Here is a 21,618-nt window from a genome sequence, read left to right as displayed (position 1 = left end):
AGTAAATTGGGAAGACTATCACATGTTCAAGGTGATGAAGACAATGAAATTGAAGTTGAAGACATTGATTTGTCATATATGTGAAACTGAATACTCTGATATTGAAGATTTTGAAAGTAAAGCACAACCATGGAAGGTCTTTCCACAACAAAAATAATGTGAGGTTGCAAAGAAGTTAAGATCTTCCAAAAAGGTAAAGTTAAGTTAGATAATGGCATAGAGGGAAAGAAAGTTTGGAATAGCAATGATTCACGGGGAGGCTAATAGTCAGTACAAAAGTATAAAACATAAATAATTGTATCATTAATCATCTACATGTAATTCAGATTCACATTTTGCTAATAGAAAGAAAAGAAAAATGTACTCTAAGCCAGAATAAAGTGCTTATGATTATATAGCAGTATCAAAAGTAAATCCGATGGGTTGGTCCACGGATTCTGATCCACTGTAACGGCTCTAACTTTATGAACACTTCACCTATACTGGATCTGAGCCATTGCTAAATATAGGAGACAGTCGCACTGAAATCAACTATGGTTTTAACTTCTAATAAACATACAAGACAATTGTTTCCAACAGAACAAGGAAGTCACCTAGTTATCCAGAGCCTTCTAATTTTAAAAACTTTTAACCTACAACAACCCTACATCAACTTTTGCATTGCAGGTTCTCAATAATACTAAACTGGATTAGTTTTCTTAGGCTTGTTTCTTTTTCGAGATTGGAAGCTCCAGAAAAATGCATTCCAGAACATAATAACAAATTTGTAAATATCTCGAAGAAAAACCTGAGCAAACCTACAGTCAGACATGACCTGAGTGCATATATAACCCGACAGTTTAAGTATCAAATAATACAAAATCAATGTAATAAATCCACTCACATCTCAAGAATCTACCAAAATATTATTATTTCTATACATATACATAAAGAATAAAAACCACTGATCAATGTATTCTAAAGTTACTCTGCTTTAAAGTTCGTCTTATATAAACATTTTACCAAACACCTTAAAGGCATAATGAACTTAAAACATAAATTTACATGCTACCCTGTAAAATAGTTACTCCGATCATACGACTCAGGACAAAATATCTAATTTATTTCTATAGAAAGCCCAAGTCGACGGATCCCCTGTAAATACTATGAAAATCCTAGTACAAGGGACAAACTAAAATTTGGCTTAGAGTCATTTGAACTTTAAATGAGTACATGCACATTGAAATTTTACTTCCACCCCCTTTTTTTATTTTATGCTTCATGTTTAAAATATTATAAAGGGCATATGAAGTGGGACCATAATAGTATGACACCGTCACTTTTTTTACTTTCATTTAACAATCATAAACATTATTATTTTAAATTTTATAGGACTTCCAAATCTCAACACTTGGCGAGAACCACACGAGAAGTGATTACCGGAAATACAATAGTGACCATGTCAAGGAAAGATTAGGAACAAGCTCAATTGTATATTTTACACAATGACAGTCTTTTGTATGAGATATCATATGATGATCCAATAAAAGATGATATCTTGTATAGGAGAGATGACCATGATGAAGGGATTTGGACAAATCCATCATTTTGTGTCAATATGAAACATAAGCATTTAAATTTGACTAGAAAGAGGAAAATGTTGGTTTACACATGAACTTATTCAAATTATTAGGTTTCATGGAATGCAAATAGTCAACCAATTAAACCCAGTGGGACAAAATTCATTAGTTATCTTGGATCCATTGTTCCTATAACGTAAGATAATCGGAAAGACTCAACTTTGAGTGCCTATAAGAACATTTTTTAGAATGATATCCAAGTCAAAAATACTAATTATATTTACTTATTTTAAGGTATGTGTTATGGTTGACAAACTTCTTTCTACTAATTATTTTACAGCTAACTTTAAATTTTGATACATCTCACAAGATTATGTATTAAAAGTGGCAGGTAAGTTGCTTAGGAATTTTAGAACTAGCTTGACCAATACTTATCTAAAGGATGAAAATTATTTAAATAATCCTCTTACTCAACCTCGTGAGAAATATGCATCAATAATTAGTGAAGATATTTGAAGAGAGTTTGTTGCAAAACGTATGGATACAAGTTTCCAAGTAATCTATAATATTCAAATACAATATATTTATCCTTTAAATATATTTATACTAGTGTCCATATCATTTGTTTATTATCTTTCTATATAGAAAAAAGCCTAAAAAAAGGGAAAGAACATCACACTCTAAGTACCTTATAGAGGCTCACGTAAGGGGTATGCTCCCAAGAATAAGAAATGGTAAGTCAATATATAAACAAATAAAAAATATACAAGTTGCTACTATTGATTTCTAACTAATGTGATTATTATTTTTTTAAACAGATAAAGAAATTGGGATCAAATGTTAGTAGTGTTCTCTATGAAGAATTGTGGAAGCATACTCGTATGAACAAGGTTGAGCAAATTAAAAATGTTCAACAAGTTTGAAACAAATGTGTAAGTTATATATACTAATTATATTTGTGTTTGTGATATGTTTGATGATACTATCACAAACTATAAATTCAGAAAAGATGAGTCATGCTCGCTCAGACATTCTTGCTCAAGCTTTGTCTTCTAGAGTATGCTGGTCGTGTTAGGGCAATGGGATTTGGAGTCAATCACAAAGATTATTTCCAACCCAAAAAGCGTTATACACAACAAGAGCGTGATACATTGACCGCTCAAATGAAACACATGAATGGAACAGATTAAGAATGAGATTATTCATTTCAGAAAAAGGACACATCAAATAATATAGAACAACTTGATATTGGTGTCAACAGTGACAAAGGGAATTGCACAATTTCATCAAATAGTTTTCCCAAGGTAACTAACTTTTGTACATTAGCTTCAATATTAGTTTAATTTGCTTACTTTAAATTTGATATAGCTATCCATATTTATTCACAATAATATTCTTTTATCATTATATATTTTCTATATTAGATTTAATGTAAATGTAACTTATATTAAATTTGCAATAGTTCTCTACATTTGATCACTTTAAATATTTTCTTATAATTATATTTATAATGCAGAGGGTCTCAAGTTGTAATTTGTCTGTATCATCACCATTACTTTGCTTGGTTACCAAAAATTGCATAACATTAAAAGTGATATACTACAGGGTATATCTCTACCTAATGGACATGTAAAAGTTAGTGTAGATAATGTTGTGGAACCAAATGTATCATTGCTTGTACCTAATGTTGATCATGACACAATAGGTACATTTGTGACATGACCAATCAATCTTTTACAAGTTGTTCATGTGGTATGTATATACAACTATATTAATTCAAAATTATTTATGAAAATATTTTATCTATTACCTAACTTATTTAATTGATGATGTTTTAGGATTCCACTATATCTAAAAAGAAAAAGATCAACAATACAAATGAATTTGTCGCACCTAGAAGAAAATGTCAAGGGAAAATGATCATTCAACGTACTCCTCATAAAGTGATTCATCATAATTTCTCAAAATGACACAACTACCTCTCTTCATACATGAAATTAAAGCCTACAAAGTCACTTTCCCCAATAGAAATGGAGAAAGACATATTTGGACTAGATGAACATAAAAAAATCGTTAATGCAGAAATTATGGGAGAAGTTATTAATTAAGCATGACTAGGTGCAACTACAATTTTTATATATATAAGGTACAATATAATACTTTTTATCATTAGCTTATATTTGATTAGTAGCCCTTATGATATTACTAATATAGAACAACTAATTTTCCTTTCATAAGGTACCTATACCAAACTTTTATTAAGCCAAATCATAAAGAGATCTTTTTATCACCCAAACATGAACTATCAATGAAAGAGAAAATGCAAAAATTAGTTAGTATTTTAGTTCATAATGGGGTGATTGATAAAGAAACTTATTAGTCAACCCATTATCAACAAACTTTCCACCACCCCATTATCAAAAAAATACCAAGTAATTTTTGCATTCTCTCTTACGTTCTTAGTTGTGTTATTATTTGAGGTGACGAAAAGAAGAATTCTTTATGATTTGGCTTAATAAAAGTTTGATATAAGTATCTTATGGAAGAAAATTAGTTGTTCTATAAAACTAATATCATTATAGCTATTAATCAAAGATTAAAGTTATTAATAAATAGTATATTGTACCTAATATATGTAAAAATTATAGTTGTACTTAGCCATGCATACTCAATAATTTCTCCACTAATTCATGCATTAATTATTTCTTATTGTTCATCTAGTCCAAATATGCTTTTTTTTTCCATTTTGTATTGGGAAAAATAACTTTGTATGCTTTAATTTCATGTATGAAGACAATAGTTGCACCATTCAAAAAGATTGGGATGAATCACTTTACAAGCACTATGTTGAATAGCCATTTTTCCTTGGCATTTTCTTTTAGGTGTCATATATTCATTTGTATTATTGTTTTTTTTTTCTTTTTAGATAGAGTGAAATCCTAAAACATTGTCAATTAAACAAGTTATATAAGATAAAATATTTTCATAAATAATTATGAATTAATATTATAAACATATCATATCAACATGTACTAGATTGATTGGACAAAGAAAATGTATCTATTGTTTCTATTGTCATTGTGTCATCATCAACATTAGGTATATGCAACAACACATTTGGCTCCACAACAATATCTAGACTAACTTTTACATGTTCATCATTACATATAGATCTACCATGCAATGTATCACTTTTATGCAATTTCCTACGGCCAACCAAGCAAAGCAAAGTACTGGTGATGATACAAATAATTTATAACTTGAGAACCCCTACGCTATAAAATATAATTTTAAGATAAAATATTTAAACTGAATGTAAAGAGTTATTACAAATTTAAAGTAAGCAAGTTACACTAATATTAAATCTAATATTTAAAATCTAATTATAAGAGAAAATCTAATGTGAGTAAATATGAAAAGTTATAACAAATTTAAAATAATCAAATTAAACTAATATTGAAGTTTATGTAGAAAAGTTAATTACCTCAATAAAACTATTTGATGAAATTGTGCAATTCTCTTTGTCACTATTGACACCAATATCAAATTGTTATATATTATTTGATGTGTCATTTTTCTAAAGTGAAATAATATTAATCTCTATCTATACCATTCATTTTTGTCATATGTTTCATTTGAGCTTCTTAGTGTGTATAATGCTTTTTGGGTGGAAAATAATTTGTGATTAATTCCAAATTTCATTGCCCTAACACGACCAACATACTCTAAGAGACATAATGACCAACATACTCTAAGAGACATAATGACCAACATACTCTAGGAGACAATGCTTGAGCAAGAATGTCTAAATGAGCATTACTCATCTCTTTTGAATGTATAGTTTGTGATAATATTACCTAAAATAATAAAAACTATCACACTTATTCTCATATCATACACACATATATAATTATTATATATTACTTACACATTTGTTCCAAACTTGTTGAACATCTTAATTTTCATTTTGCCCGACCTTGCTCACACGAGCATGCTTCCACAATTCTTGACACAAAACACTACTAACATTTGATCCCAATTTCTTTATCTAATTCTTAAAAAAAAATAATCATACTAGTTAGAAATCAATATCAACAAGTTGTATATTATTTATTTATATATAGACTTGCCATTTTTTGTTCTAGGCGTGCATACATGTTACTTTAGCCCCTATAATGACAATTAGAGTGTAATACTTTTTCCTTATTTTTTAGGGTTTTTTCTATATAAAAAGATAGTAAACAAATTATAAGTAGAGGAATTAAAGAATAAATAGGTTGTATTTGAATATTATAGATTACCTAGAAACTTGTATTCATACGTTTTGCAACAAACTTTCTTCAAATATCTTCACTAATCATTGATGTATACTTATCACAAAGTTGAGTAAGAGGATGATCTAAATAATTTTCATTCTCATCCTTTAGATAAGTATTAGCAAAGTTAGTTCTAAAATTCATAAGCAACTTACGTTCCACCTTTGATACATAATGTGGAAAGATGTACCAACATTAAAAGTTAGTTGTCAAAAAATAATATATTAGAAGAAGTATGCTAACCATAACACACACTTTTGACATAAGTAAACATAATTAGTATATTTTACTTGTATATCATTCCGAAAAATGTCCTTATAGGCACTCAAAGTCGAATCTTTCTAATTATCACACATTATAGGAACATTAGATTGAACAATGGATCCAAGATAACTAATCAATTTTGTGTCTCCGTGTTCAATTGGTTGACCTTTGGCATTCCGTGAAGCATAATAATATATGAATAAGTACATATTAATTTTCAAGAAAGTAACATATCTAAGATACCAAAGCATAAAATATGTACATTTCATTTAAATTTTTACCTTCACTTCTAGCTCGAATAATTTTCCTCATAATCACTACACCTTTCTTCCGGTTTGCTTCCTCAGGAGGAAGATCATCATCTTGACTAGGAGATGTCATTTACTTGGAAGAAAAAGAGATTTCACAAAACAAGGTTAGCATCGGCAAAATGTGAAAGATATACAAATAAAAAGTTATAAATGCAACAAAAGAAAAAAAAAACATGTGTAAACCAACCTTTCCCTCTTTCTAGTTAAATTTAAATGCTCAGGTTTCTTATTGACTGAAAGTGATTAAAGAATAATAAAGATCTTAATATAGTAAGTTTTCTAAAAGAACACAATACATCCATATTAGATTTGTAAGTTTTAGACAGCCACCACAATACCATGTAAATCCAATATTTAGGACCCTTTTATAGGACACAAACAAGTAGCTAATTAGCATCATGACATGCTAGGCATCAACAATAAAATATGCCACAATAAAAAAAGATGTTCTCAACAAATTACAATTACAAACAAATACAAAGTAATAAAGTAACCCAGCCAAAACATATTTGAATTAACATTATAGCAATTCAGAAACAGCTAGAAAAAATATATCAATGATAACAAAAAAATGATACCTTTACTGTTTGCCACATATGCCTATTTAAAATGATACCTTGACTACTTGCCACAAACATATTTTATTCGTGATAACTATATTACATCTCGACACATTTATTATGGTTGAGTTACAAAGGCTTACTAGCTATCCACCTGCGAAATATGGCATAACCTTCATCAGGCTTGTACTCAAGTGCTGTGTGTGCTCAACCCTATAAGCAATTATGATATGATTAATAACTTATAATAGATAAATATTTGGTTTAGTAGAATAAATATTTATATATTTTATTTTTAATATAACAAAAAAATACAATCTTAATAAGAAAAATATAATTCTATTAATTTTATTTAAATTTCATGTAACATTGTAATATAAGGAAAGAACAGTTAAAATATCAAAAATGGATGCTGCTATTACAGTTGCAAATGTCATTTGATTTGAGTATGTTCTTGTGTATCTGCGTGGAATACAAATTATTCACAAATATTAGCGAGATGATATGTTCTTTATACGAAGTAAAACACTCTAATAGGGTGGAAAGGTTTGGATTTCATTTTAATTTACCGTGAGAGGAAAAAAAAAAGGTGTATCACCTTTTCTATAACTTTTTTTCCGTTAGTATAATAGTAAATACTGTTTACAATAAAAAAAAAAAAAAAAAGTAAAGATTGCTTTTTAAGTGTATACAATATTAATTTCACCAAACTCATAACTTCACTCTTGGTTATATTTAGGATATATCATACTATACAGGTGGTTGGTGTAAAGTATTATCAGAACATGTATGCATAAATACACAAATAGATTTTTATTAAAAGTCGGCCCTTCAAAAATGCATAATACAACAATTGTAGGAAGAGAGTATGCATGTGTGTTTCTATATATTCTTTTCGGTTTTTTTTGATAGATATCTATACTAGGATTAGATAAGATAAAATGTTGTACATCATCACCCTTAGTAAGAGTTCTCTTTTTTGATTAAAAGATTATTTCACTCAAAACAAGAAAGTGGGTCTATTAATGTCAAGAAATTCACACCTAAAAAATAAATTATTAAAATTTAAAATAAATTGAAAATGAATAAAAATCAATAAGATAAATAATATATAAATAAAATTATTTTAATATTTTAAATTGAAAATATAAAATTTTCCAACTTACACTAGCCTCAAATCTCCCTAATCTTTAATCTCAAACATACGAATTCATATTAAAGACCGACCTGCTATATAGTTTTGCATCTAAAATCAGTAGCCATTTATCATATTAATTAACGCTAATGTTTGATTCTCACCCTGCAACTTGGTCTTTTAGAAGCGCCATGGCCTCCAATCTTGTACAATGGAGTAATTCAGAGCTCTGATCCATGCTTGAGTCAACATGAAAGGAACAACTGCATCATGATCTCCACTGCCAACAAAACACCAAACATCCTTCACAATCTTCAAACACAAAAATATATATAACTTTTCAAAACAAAGTATATGAAACTACATATATTACTTTTCAAAACAATTTCACCTATATATTAGAGAACGATATCCTTTCGCACTGAGATTTACATGATACGCAAAGCTACTAGAGATCTCATGCCCAAACTCACTAGTCCAACACCATTTGCCCTTTGTTCCCTGCAATCAAGATACAAAACATTACGAAGATTATTTATATATTTAATCAAATCAAGATTATTTGTTCCCTGCAATCAAAATTAAGTGTTCATACACTTCTGCTCGGTTACTCTAACTACACTTGTTACAATTCTTGTACAAACATGAAATTTGATCACCTTGTGTTGCATTACTAAATGCAAAGTCGAGAAACTTGTTTAAACCATCTAAGTACCGGCCAAAAGATCTTGGTTGACACATCCAAATCTTGTCCATGACTTTGGTTTTCTCATTAAAATGTCAAAAAACCTATCAAAACATAGAAAAAAAAGGATTAAAATTCAAACAAAATAATTAGAGAAGAAAGTTTATTACATATATTGCATAAATTAATAAAAGTAAATATTAAGATACGCAATAAATAATATAATAATTTATAATAATGTTTTGAAAAAAATTATGTGCAGTGTAAAATTATAACAAGTTACCAACATTTTATCGATTAAGATGTAACAGTATTTGCACTTTCAGACATTTATAAATGGAAAACATGAAACCATAAATATAACTAATGGACTCTCAAGAGAAAATAGTGATACAGTTGTTATTTATTCTACACAGAACAGACACCATTGAAATTAGGTAGTGTTGCTTGGTTGCTTTGGAGGTGGCACCATGCCACTTTTATTCGGTTGTGCAGCAGAGTCACTGCAAAACCAGCAAGTAGAAGCAAACAAACACAAAAATCCAAGGGGAAGCTTGCGGATAGCAAGCTTTGGATTAGATTAAACGGATCAGACTCTAAAAGCTTTATATGTCTTATGGTTCAACTCATAAGAAATTTAAAGATCATAGTGAGCTTGAAAAGGATTGGTCTACTAAGTAAAAGTGGAAGACAATGTAAATATATTACATCCGATGAGTTTCTGTTTCAATCTACCCGTCCTACAATTTCAAGTACAGTATCTAAGTGTTTCTTCTAATCTGAAACTTTTTCTGCCTTAAATTGACCGGTTTAAGTGTTTTTTCACTCTTATGTTATTAAAATGCATAGTGGGGAGCAACTACTCCACTTTTGTCTAGCCTCATTGGAATGAAGTGTACTGTAGGCAACTTGCCACAGATTAAACAATCTCGGGCCCTTTTACTATTCTACACGAAGACACTTCTTGCCTCACTTTCTTGTGACACGAATCAAGCTAACGGAAAAATTACCTTTAGTCTCAATCGTATTCATCACAGAAACATGCTTACATCCAATCCAATAATTTACTTTACTCTAATGGTATGTTTCATTATACATAAGAGAAGATTCACCCCTGTTTGATTCAAAAAAATTTTCATGAATTGGAGAAGGAATTTTGTCAAAAACTAACTGGATTGCTTTACCCAAAACATGCTATCAACCATCAAGGTACACGGAATGAGAGAGAACAATAGGACAGCATCAACAGTAAAAACTTTTTTATAATTTTCATAAAAAATGAGAGTGCTTTCAGAAACACCTCCTCCAAGCAATGATCTTCTATAAGAACTTCCCATACTTGGCCTAATTTTCAAAATTCACCATCCATGGCTATTGTGTGCTTTTGAAATCACCCTTGTCTTTTTCCAATTCATTTTCAGAAGCAGAATGAGGAGCATAACGTCACTTTGCAACAACAATATTGTAGACATTATTAACAACCAGCTAGTTTACTTAATTTCCAGTTGGGACATTGGAAACAGACACAGAGGGTTGTTAATGTGTGCAATCCTACCAAAACATTGAAAACACACAGGTTGCAACAACTAGGTCCTTAGCTCGAGAGTGCTAAGTTTCTTATTTTTCACAGTTCAGTATAGAGCGGCGGTGAAGAGCACATGAGGGGCCGAGAAATATAAAATATATTTTAAAATATAAAAAGCCGCTAACCTAGTTTGCTGCTGTGCCAGACCAGCGGCGGTGAAGAACACGTCAGCGACGGTGAAGAACACATCAGAGGCGGTGAAGAACATATCAGCGGCAGGAAGCTGATCAGCGGCGGCACTGAGCAGATCCACGACGGAGGCTAGGAAACAATGGAGTGGCGGCGTGCGGAGAAGATGAGGACAAATGACGAACGAAAGAGATTTGGAACGATGAGGAGAAACGACGTTGAAGTTGAGATTTGGCATTAGATTTCGAAATTCAAAATCCATGTGTCAGACTGTGACCCTACAATTGAGAAGAAATAAAAATTTTAATAAAATATAACAAAATAATAATAAATATCTAAAGTTATATATTATGTTATCATCAGATATCAGAGAATTTTTTTTCAACGATTGTTTATTTTTAATTTATACTTTACATAATTATTATTTATTTACTTTTTATAAATCAACATTTATTTTTACATATCTTTCATAAAATTATTTTAATAGTTATTTCTTTTAAATCACTAACAATTATTTTTCTATTTATTTCAATTTACTTTAAAAACAAATTATTTTATTTTATTTATTAATTTAATAATAGTATATTATCATTAGTTATTAATATAATATTATATATATATATATATATATAATAATCTTTTATATTATCTTCTTATAAAAATATATAAAATAAATTTATTTATAATTTTTTATTTATAATTTTAAAAAATTATTTTATATATTAACTTAATAATATTACAATATTATATATATATATATATATATTTAAAAAATTATATAAAAAAATAATATAATATATATAATTAAATTACATCTTATTTACCAAAGTTTTTTATTCTAATATAAAGGTGAAATCCCATGCAGTAGCAAAAATCATTTAAATAGCTTTAGGATCCACTATATCAGTAGTTCCAGCTTTATACAGCAATACAACACTTGCCACATGTTAACTGCATGAAGTTTTCTGGTCAACATAACTTGGAGAGGCATGAACCTTAATCATGAAAGTGGACATGTTTAGTTTGTTAACAAATTCTTTAACATGAAAGTACAACAGGCTTTAAAAAGCATTTGACCAAAATTAAGGGCTAAAACACACATTCTTTCCAAAATACTTTATTAATACCGTTAGATATATCGGATATTATGTTAATCAACAAAACATAAGGTATGTATGCCTGACGCGAGGTCTATAAGTGAAACGACAGCTGTTAATATCAGCTGTTTTTCCCTTTTAATGACACGAGTTAAATGTCGGTAGAGTTTGAACTGACATAAAAGACATTAGGTTCTTATTTTCTAACGTTAGGTAATGTTAAATTTTTTTTTCAGACCTTAATTTTAATGTTACCATATATAATATTAATATTTTTGTAAACGTAAAATACTGAAAATAACAGACGTTATAAGTGCACTTGGACCATAACACTATGTTCCCAAAGGCGATTTCCTGTTTTCACTGCATGGATCTTCTCCTAAATTTTTAAATGGGCAAAACTTAGATATTGGTTTCTTACAAAGGTTTGCATAACCAAGATTAGTAAAACGAAACTTTATCTAAGTTTTGTACTATCAAATCTCTTATAAGATGCATCAATTAGACAGATGAAAAAGGTCCATTGTAAAACACATAAGCAAACACCCACTAAATAAACTCTTAATTATTCTTTTGTGGCAATAGCTAAATGAGTTTGTTCATGTCAAGAGAAATACATAACAACGCTAAATCCTTAAGTTTTGAAAAGTATAATAGAACTTCTGCTGATAGGAAGCGTTTGTGTTATTTGCAAGTGATAAGGCCATCACATACCGAGCTGGATTGGCTTGTCCGGAATGGTAAAATGATCAATTTTCTCCCGACCTATGTATAGTACGTCAAAAATGAATTGGGCCGGGTTGGTAAAATGGAGCTTTGTTTAAGAGACGACTCTTGTTTACTTACACTTAAATCTACAAATGTTCTCTATTAGTTTACCTAAAATTATCAATTTTTAAAAAATATAAATCAAATATAAATACCGCCTTAGTGACAAAGTGCTATGTGTAGTCATTTTTATTGTGTTTATTTTATGAAATGTTGTCTTTTGGTTTTGTGTGTTTTTATTTAGAGCACTAATTTGATTACGTACGATGCATAGATACCATACATGTATCAGATATGACACCTATACGATACGTAGATATGTTTAATAATAAGATAGATACATGATATATGAATATTGAAAATTGTATAATAATTCTTAAAAAATATAATAATTATATGATTGTCATTGTGTGAATCCAAATTTCCAAATTATAAACCAAATATTTTAGTGGTCAAAACCTGGTAGTTAAGTTAGAAACCAATTCATAATTGAAACTATTATAATTATCAATTTAGAGACTAATTTTAATTTTTTGAAACCATTTTAGCTGTCAATTTGGTCACTGTACAATGACTAATTATTTTTTGTCATTAAAGTCATTATTCAAAGATTTTCTTTACTACAATTTTATAAATTAGATACTTCATTGATAAGTATCGATAAAGTATCCTAAAATATCAGATACGATACGTGTCAGATACGGATATGTGATCCAAGTTGAAGTATCGGTGCATCATATGTTACCCCTAGAAGGTGCTGTTTATTGATAATTTTGACGTAATGTAAAAAAAATGTATAATAATAATAACAACAACAATAATAATAATAATTATTATTATTTTAATAGTAATAATAATAATAATAATATCAATAATTTTAATAATAATAATAATAATAATTATTATTATTATTATTATTATTATTATTATTATTATTATTGCTTAATCAATTCTAGTGTCTATTTAAATAAAACTACAAAGGAAACTCAAATATTTCTATTATTATTATTATTGCTTAATCAATTCACATTATTTAAGTGTTTTTTATTTTACATTAATTTGATGAAGTATGAGTTTAATTCATGTTAAAATGTTTTAACTAAGTTAACATGTGTAAGACCAAAATAATAGTTTAAGAGTAACAATTGCTTTAAAAATAACATTTGATTATTTTATTAATAAAAAGTCAATATATAAATAGAATTATTGTTAATAGTTTCATTTCATAATAAATTACCAACTCTCTAAAACTTTCACACTAAAGAACTTTACATATATGCTTGATCAAAATTGAAAAATGATAAGATCACTTTTTATACTATTTTAGAAGGATTTAAGCGTTTTGAGGTGCATGTACTCTAGGATCCATGTGCCTCATGTGCCTCAAAATAATTTAAAGTGAATTTATGTTTAGTTATGATCATAGTGATATACTCGGTTCTAATATTATGTATGTGTAGGTAGTTATTTCATTAGGTAAAAAAAATGAAAAGGAAAAAGGAATGGGGAAGGAAAAAAAAAAGGCAGATACTAAATTAGTAAGACCATGACATGTTCACTTCGTGAAGACCTTGATAACATGTCATCAAATAAATGGTATTCCTAAGTGACAAGCAAAAGGTAATTAAGGATACGTTATGTGTCTGTGTTATTAATGTTATGGTTTTAAAAGGAATGAATACATACTCCTCAATAACGGAAAACACTCCCTATTATCTTGCTAAAACGCTTGAGAATGTTACATCATTAATAGAAAGATTGTTGGAACTTCTTAAAGTTGATGCTTCTTTAGAGGTCAATTTTCCAACAGAAAATGCAGGGTGGTTGGGTTTTGGAAGGACCATTGTGTCACTTCCTAGCATTAGAACAACCGTAGACATGGTTGGTCTATCTGCTAAATCTTGTTGAACACACAGCAAACCAATGTGTAAGCACTTCACAACTTCACTGGCTATGAAGGATTTCATCAGTGTTGGATCCATCAATTCCAAATATTTTCCTGCACACCATATGTTCCAAGCCTGCACGTAATTGTGTTTTGTGAATGTTATTTAGTATGGTTCAATGACTCCTTGAACAATAGGAGAGAAAACTCACATATAAAAGAAGACTTTGACCATGTTCTGATAGATGGAATCCACTGTTCTTTCTTCCACAAATGATTTCTAGCACAATAACTCCAAAGCTGAATACATCTGATTTCACAGAAAATAATCCTTCCATAGCATACTCTGGCGCCATGTATCCACTGCAGGGAACCAATACAACTTTCTTATTCCTCTTATACATTAAACAATTAATACATCAGAAAAATCTTATTATTTAAAGCAAGCCTAGGTATTAGTAGAACTCACTAGGTGCCCACTACTCGTTTAGTCTTTGCTTGGTTCTGTCCTATTTCAAAGGCCCTGGCCAATCCAAAATCTGATATCTTGGGATTCATCTCACTGTCTAATAGAACATTGCTAGCTTTGAGATCTCTATGAATCACTTTGAGACGAGAATCCTCATGAAGATATAAAATACCTTTCGCTATTCCATTGACAATGTTTAATCTTAGTTTCCAATCAAGTTGTTTTCTCTTCTCATCATCTGACAACAGCAAGACAGAAAAGGTATCTCAAGAAGAGAAAAAGCAGTACGCAATGAAAAGAAATACTTTTAGACTCAGCAAAAACCAAATAGTAATTATTGGACTTAGCATGGAAGGAAAAAAAAAGGGAGAGTGTTTATTTATTTGACCCAGTTTCAAAGTAGAAGAACTAGATACTAAAATCATCCACTATATGATATATTAGCTAAAAAATGATATTCAATAATTTGCACACTAATGAAAAATGTTATTCACTAAAACTATATGGAAAACATACCACCAAAGAGGTGAAAGTCGAGGCTCGCATTACACATATACTCATATATAAGTATCTTCTCATTTTGCTCCAAGCAGCACCCCAAAAGTCTCACAAGGTTACGATGTTGCAATTTAGCTATAAACATTACTTCATTCCTGAACTCCTGTGAGCCCTGACCAGAAAATTGTGAGAGCCTTTTCACTGCAATTTGTCTTCCATCTGGTAGAATTCCCTGATAAAAGTTTGCAACAAATTAGAATATATAGAAATATGCCAAATGTAAAGAATCTATATTACAAATTCCAAATCATTAATACCTTGTAAACAGGGCCAAATCCACCTTCCCCTAATTTAGATGCTTCAGAAAAGTTATTAGTACTATGTAGAACTGCGATTAATGGGAGAGAAGGCAGATCTCCATTCAATGTTTCCTCTTCAAATATCATCTTATCTACAATGACAAGTTTTTGAGTTCATATTTGAGTATGTTAAAGCAATCTATTTTAAAAAGTCAACCAAGTGTTATTGTAGCAAATTGCCTTTTCTGACTCTTTTCCTGTACCAGAAGCAGTAGACACCGAAGCATAGTAGAGCTACAAACCCCGACACACTAAAGGAAATGATCAACTTTCTTGACTTACTAGTACCTTCATTGCCTACAACAGTATAAAACATAAATAATTATATTATTAACAGTTTACATGTAAGTCAGATTCACATTCTGCTAATAAAAAGAAAAGATAAATATACTCAAAGCCAGAATAAAGTGCTTGTGATTATTACAACAGCAACAAAAGTAAATCTGATAGGTTTGCAAATTAGGAATAGCAATGGAAGAGAAGAAATATAGTCTCAGTGTCACATGTTATGGGTATTGTTATTGCTAGATATTTTCTCTTGAATTTTCTGTTTTGGTTTGTAACAGTTACACTTGCTGTTATTGCAGTTATTTTCTTCAAGTGCAGTTTTTTTTTTTTCTCTTTCTGCTAGGCAGTTTTTACAGAGCTATATATAGCCCTGTCTTTCTTTCTGTATACATAACTTCTTCTCAATTCAATAGAATGAGAATTCTCTCAAAATCTGAACACTAAGAATGTTCTTAACATAGAGTAAACCTACAGTGATGAGTTGCTTCTCAATAAATGATTTCTAAAGTACGCTTATCTTGCATTCCATAAGGGAATATGTACATAAATATCTCTAAAAATTGATAAATTCCAATGACATGCTTGAAGGCTACAGATAACAACACTAATAAATAATCCTATCTTCTCTACACTAAAATTCTATAGAAAATGCTTCTCTCTGATATGTATTCCTTCCATAGAACGTTTTTATGCACAAGTGCTGATGCCAATAATTGGCTACAAGCACAATACGGAAACAGAAAAGGGAATCTAACAATAATGCATAATGCTAACACATGCAGTATAATTCTATCAAGATTGGTTCTTACCTAAACCTGAAATAGACAGATGATGAAATTAATATTAAAGGTGCTACTTCAAACATGATACATATGAAAATATAATCACAATATTGGCAAAATCCATTCTTTTGTCGTAACTTATATCACATCAACTAGATAGCAAATATACAGAACAAAGATACAGGGGTGCGTACATTGCTGGATCACAAAAAGAAACCCTCTGAATACCTTACTACAGAATAATTTAGAAAGTATCTACAAAACAGATGTGATACACTTCACCTAAACTAGTTCGTCTCATAGTTGTAAACCCACACAAGCACAATTTCATTGATAACAATCACAAAATTGAACAACTTTTGAATTGCAGGTTGTCAATAATACTAAACTGGATTAGTTTTCATATAGCTTGATTCCTTTTAGAGATTGGAACCCGCAAAAATGCATTCCAGAACATAATAACAAATTTGTAAATATAATATTCTAAAGCTACTCTTCTTTAAGCATTTCTTCGATCATTTTAAAGTTCCTCTTATTTACACATTTTACCAAACACCTTGAAGGCATAATGAAAATGTATTAACTTTAGTATACCTACACTATGTTTTGTTTTTGTTAACCTGAATAGTTTTCTTTGTTTTTTTTACATGTATTTATTATGTATATAAGTTTGGATAATCTATTGCCGTATTTAATTATATCTGTTCCTACTCATAAATAAAAAATACTTTTAACAGATAATCTAGACCAAAATTAAGACTAAATTATACTAAAAAGATATAAATGCTATTTTTTCCTCTAATGCTTTAAAGAATCGTTTTATAATTATGTGTAACCTCCATATATATAATGGAAAACTCTAAATGTGAAGAAGTTTCAGTCATATATTTTTTTTTAAAAGGTAGTTTTGATCTTGTATAAATTAATTTTAGCTCATAAAACAACAATTTATTTATTTTTCATATCAATACTTATACAAATAATTCCAAATAAACCCTAACCTGAACTCTGGTAGAATTTCTGATCATCCATCCTCATGCCACAGCTTGGACCAAAAATTGCCCACTGTACATTTGTGGAACAACACTGTGGAAATATGTCTAACAATGCATGCAAGCACTCACCACACTGATCATTTTTAGTACCTCTGTCACACTGCACCCAACCATATCTTTTCTCATTCTCAACCCAATCAAACTCATCCACTGCCCAAAATGTCTTCGTCTCTACAGTTGCTTTTCTAACCAAACTCTTCATAGAATCCTCAGCTTTCTTAATTTCAGATGCGTCCTGTGTTTGGCTCAAAATTTAAGATAGAAATTTGATTTTTAAGTGAACTAAAATACCACCATAAAAATTATTGGTTTGGATGTTAAATTTAGAGAAAATTCAAAAGACTAGACCAGCTTCAGTACGAAAAAGTTTTATTGTCATTGAATCATAAACCAGTTTTAGTTTGTTAGTTTTTAGTATAACTTTCTTAAAAATAATAGTGGATCACATTGTGAAACAAAGTCGTAATCAAAACTTTCTTTTAATGATGACAATTTTATTGGAGAGTATTTAAAAAAACAAAAATAATTAAAGAAATCTCAAATAAAAATGAATTAACTATAATAACACATCAAATAACATACACATATAAGTAAATGACTAAAATACTACAAGAAAATATACAGTTATTGATAGAATTTCATCCATAAAAATCTTCATTAATACAAAATTTATCAATGAAATTTGTTACAAAATGAGTCTGTTAGTAATGGATTTGTTGATAATAATCGTCAATAAACTAGAATTTTTATTACCAACGAATATTTAGATTCTTCGATAACATCTACTAGTAAAAATTGTTAGTAATTTATAATGTTGAACTCTACAAAAATTTTCTTAATTAATGATATATTATTACCGATGACAATGAATCCATTAGTAAACTTAAATTTACGGAAAAAAATTTCCAACGAATTTAACAATTTAATATACTCATAGATATTTCTATTGATACCAAATTTGTCAAAAAGATCCTTTACGAAATAAGAATTAGTATTATCAAAGTACATATTCGTTGGTAACTTGTGATTATAATTACCAACGATAAAAACTATCGACATTATTACAATTTGTATTATTGATAAACATTTTTGTCAATAACTTACAGATAGATATTTGTCTACGAGCACTTATTGACAAGGGACATGGATGATATAAGGATTCGAGGGGCCACATGGCAGTAGGATAACATATGCACATATGCAACAATAGAGAAGGAGGAGGAAAATGAGGAGTGGAAGGGGATGAAGAAAAATAAGAAACAAAAAAGAAAAAAAAAAAGAAGAAAAAGGTAGAAGACAACCAAATTACGTTATTTTCGACAAATACTTTCTATAGATAATTACCAACGGATTTTAGTCGTCTGTAATTACTAACAAATAATTAGATATGAACTTTGCTCGTTAGTAATTATTGATGAATTTCTCTATTTGTCAGTAAAATTTATCGATAAATATTTTATCGATGGATTTTTAACCATCAATAAATCATTACTAATTTTGATATACTAACAAATTTGAATGATTACCAACAAATTTTATTGATCTATAAATCTATTTTTTCTCTTGTAATGAATGTAGGTAAATATAATGTAAACAAGTTATATATTGTTATTCAATCATAAACTATATAAAGTACACTTTGCTTATTTTAGATCAATTTTTAACCCTAACGATAATAGTTTATATCATTTGTGGAATTGAAACTATCCTTCAATCTCTTATTCAAAGTTTTAAATTTGAAATTTACTGATAAAAAAACATATAGTCAAAAGTAAACGAAACTTCTGAAAGTGATTAATCAAACTTCTTAACCTCAAAAGCCCTTGCATACTTCATAACGATGTCATGTAAAAAAAAAACCATCTACCTTAAGCTATCTGAGTTTCCATATTTCATAGTGAAAAAATACCTTGATTTTTCTAGTTCAGTAGTATTCCATATCGGAGATAAAATAACTTTGCCACTGAAAATTTGGTTTGAGTAACGGATGATGCATATGTCATACCATATGATGACTCTTACACCGTTGGAACAACCTCGAAAGAGTTCATTTGTTAGTGTTTGATATCATATTAGTGTTTGATAAAACATAAAAGAAAGTTAAAAGAGAAATACTTTATTAAAAGTATGAGAATGAAAGCTTTTATATTTACAAAAAACAGACATCAAATATATAAAAATATTCAACTCATAGAAAAATAGAAAACAAAAAATACATAAAAATAGAAAATCATAAATGTAATAAGTGACAGAAGATATTAACCATATCTCCAAAGATATTAACCATATCTCTATCATCCGCCTCAAGTTGGGCGTATGGATCGAAAAGACCAAGATTGGAAATAGCAACTTGAAAAGGTGAAGGTCGAGAACTTGAGGAGGTCGAGAGCTTGAAAAGATTGAGAAGTTGAGAAGATTGAGAATTTGAAAAGATTGAGAACTTGAGAAGGCCGATAAAAGGAGAGATTGGTTCGAGAACGAGAAATAGAGAGGTTGGTTCGAGAAGTGAAGAGAATTGGTCCGAGAACTTTGAGAAGGCCGAGAACTTGGAGAAGGCTGAGAACTTGGAGAATGTTGAGAACTTAGAGAATATTATTTTTTATTGTTGATATTGTTATTAACAAGAAAGAGATACACAAGAACAAACAAATCGTTAAGTGCATCATTTTCTCCAAGATAAAGAAATAAAGAAGCAGAACTTGTCAGAAGTGAAACAACGAAGAAAAAGTAATGTCGAAATGTGTTTTTCATCTGATATCATGTTAATGTTTGATACCATGTTAATGTTTGATAAAAAAAACAAGTAAGAGAAAATTATAAAAAAAAATACTTTATTGAAAATATGAGAATAAGAGTTTTTATATTTACAAGAAAGAGGCAACGAATATATAAATATATTCAACACATAGAAAAATAGAAAATCATAAATATAATAAACGACAAAAGATATTAACCGTATTTCAGAAGATATTAACCATATCTCATAAGTTTCCATATTTCATAATGAAAAAATACCTTGATTTTTCTGGTTCCGGTAGTCTTCCATATTGGAGATAAACTAACTTTGCCACTGAAACTTTGGTTTGAGTAACGGATGATGCATATGTCATACCATATGATAGCTCCTACACTGTTGGAACACCTTCGAGAGAGTTCATTCGCAGCAGTGGTGACGCAGAACTGGCAAAAATACCCTGTCATGTCGAATCTGCAGCTGTACAATCCATAAACAGTATCATCATTGTTGTGGTTGTTGCTATTTACAGAGGTGTAGTTGTATCCATCGCCTTTGTATGAGTCTGTGGATAGCCATGAGAGAAGGGTGTCAACGTTGGCATTGTATGAAGAGCTAACAAGTGTTGAGTTCTCACAATAACTGTTCATGTAAATTGGTGCTTGAGCACTTGTTGTGATGAAACGGAGGAGCATGAAGCTAAGACTAACCCTAATAGGGTTCTTCAACATTTCTGTTGTGATCCCCATGAAGTTTTGGTGCTTCATCATAGAAGCATTTTCATGGAGGGTTGAGAAAGTTAAGTCGATTATATATGGTGAGACTATGGTAAGATTAATTTACAAGTCAATTTGCATGTGACATAAGTTGCTTATCTTTATTTTATTATTATTTATTTATATTATTTAATGTGGATATGTTCTTGATCTTTTGATAGGATTTTATTTTTTTCTCTAAATTTAAAAAAAACATTGTTTTAGTTTTTGTTTCTCTGTCTCAACCACTGCTAAATATTTTGTTTGTAAATTCTTAGTTATATTATAAATTATTTCGATTTTATGATCTTATAATGAAATACCTTTGCATATTTTTTTTTGTGGAATTAAAGAAATAGGATGTAAATTTAAAAGATAAAAAAT

At 29.3% G+C, this 21,618-nt stretch overlaps 3 protein-coding genes across 9 annotated transcripts; all 3 read right to left on the bottom strand.

Moving 5' to 3' along the window:
* Positions 1–667: 667 nt before the first annotated feature.
* On the bottom strand, positions 668–10,809 carry LOC114168177. 7 transcript variants are annotated; one of them, XR_003600628.1, is made up of 7 exons: positions 10,541–10,809; positions 8,805–8,934; positions 8,537–8,646; positions 8,310–8,425; positions 7,154–7,223; positions 6,421–6,523; positions 668–6,305 (listed from the first exon to the last, which is right to left on the bottom strand). XR_003600628.1 is itself a non-coding variant. In XM_028052916.1 (2 exons), the coding sequence occupies exons 1-2, from the start codon at positions 10,804–10,806 to the stop codon at positions 8,853–8,855; spliced, it is 348 nt and encodes a 115-aa protein (XP_027908717.1). In that variant the 5' UTR covers positions 10,807–10,809; the 3' UTR covers positions 8,653–8,852. The 7 variants fall into 7 exon arrangements, 1 of the variants encoding a protein (XP_027908717.1); XR_003600629.1 differs by having other exon boundaries at positions 668–797; XR_003600630.1 differs by having other exon boundaries at positions 668–6,523; positions 7,165–7,223.
* Positions 10,810–14,058: 3,249 nt separating this feature from the next.
* Positions 14,059–18,076, bottom strand: LOC114170456 (cysteine-rich receptor-like protein kinase 10). Its single transcript, XM_028055932.1, has 7 exons — positions 17,692–18,076; positions 15,801–15,917; positions 15,579–15,712; positions 15,280–15,493; positions 14,764–15,001; positions 14,507–14,657; positions 14,059–14,430 (listed from the first exon to the last, which is right to left on the bottom strand). Exons 1-7 carry the CDS (start codon positions 17,945–17,947, stop codon positions 14,122–14,124), a joined length of 1,419 nt encoding a protein of 472 aa, XP_027911733.1. The 5' UTR covers positions 17,948–18,076; the 3' UTR covers positions 14,059–14,121.
* Positions 18,077–20,692: 2,616 nt separating this feature from the next.
* Positions 20,693–21,255, bottom strand: LOC114170457 (cysteine-rich receptor-like protein kinase 25). Its single transcript, XM_028055933.1, has one exon. It carries the CDS (start codon positions 21,247–21,249, stop codon positions 20,716–20,718), a length of 534 nt encoding a protein of 177 aa, XP_027911734.1. The 5' UTR covers positions 21,250–21,255; the 3' UTR covers positions 20,693–20,715.
* Positions 21,256–21,618: the final 363 nt, after the last annotated feature.

The sequence above is a fragment of the Vigna unguiculata genome, chromosome 11 (assembly GCF_004118075.2).
Source record: "Vigna unguiculata cultivar IT97K-499-35 chromosome 11, ASM411807v1, whole genome shotgun sequence".
Lineage (NCBI taxonomy): Eukaryota > Viridiplantae > Streptophyta > Magnoliopsida > Fabales > Fabaceae > Vigna > Vigna unguiculata.
This window is presented reverse-complemented; position numbering and strand designations above follow the sequence as displayed.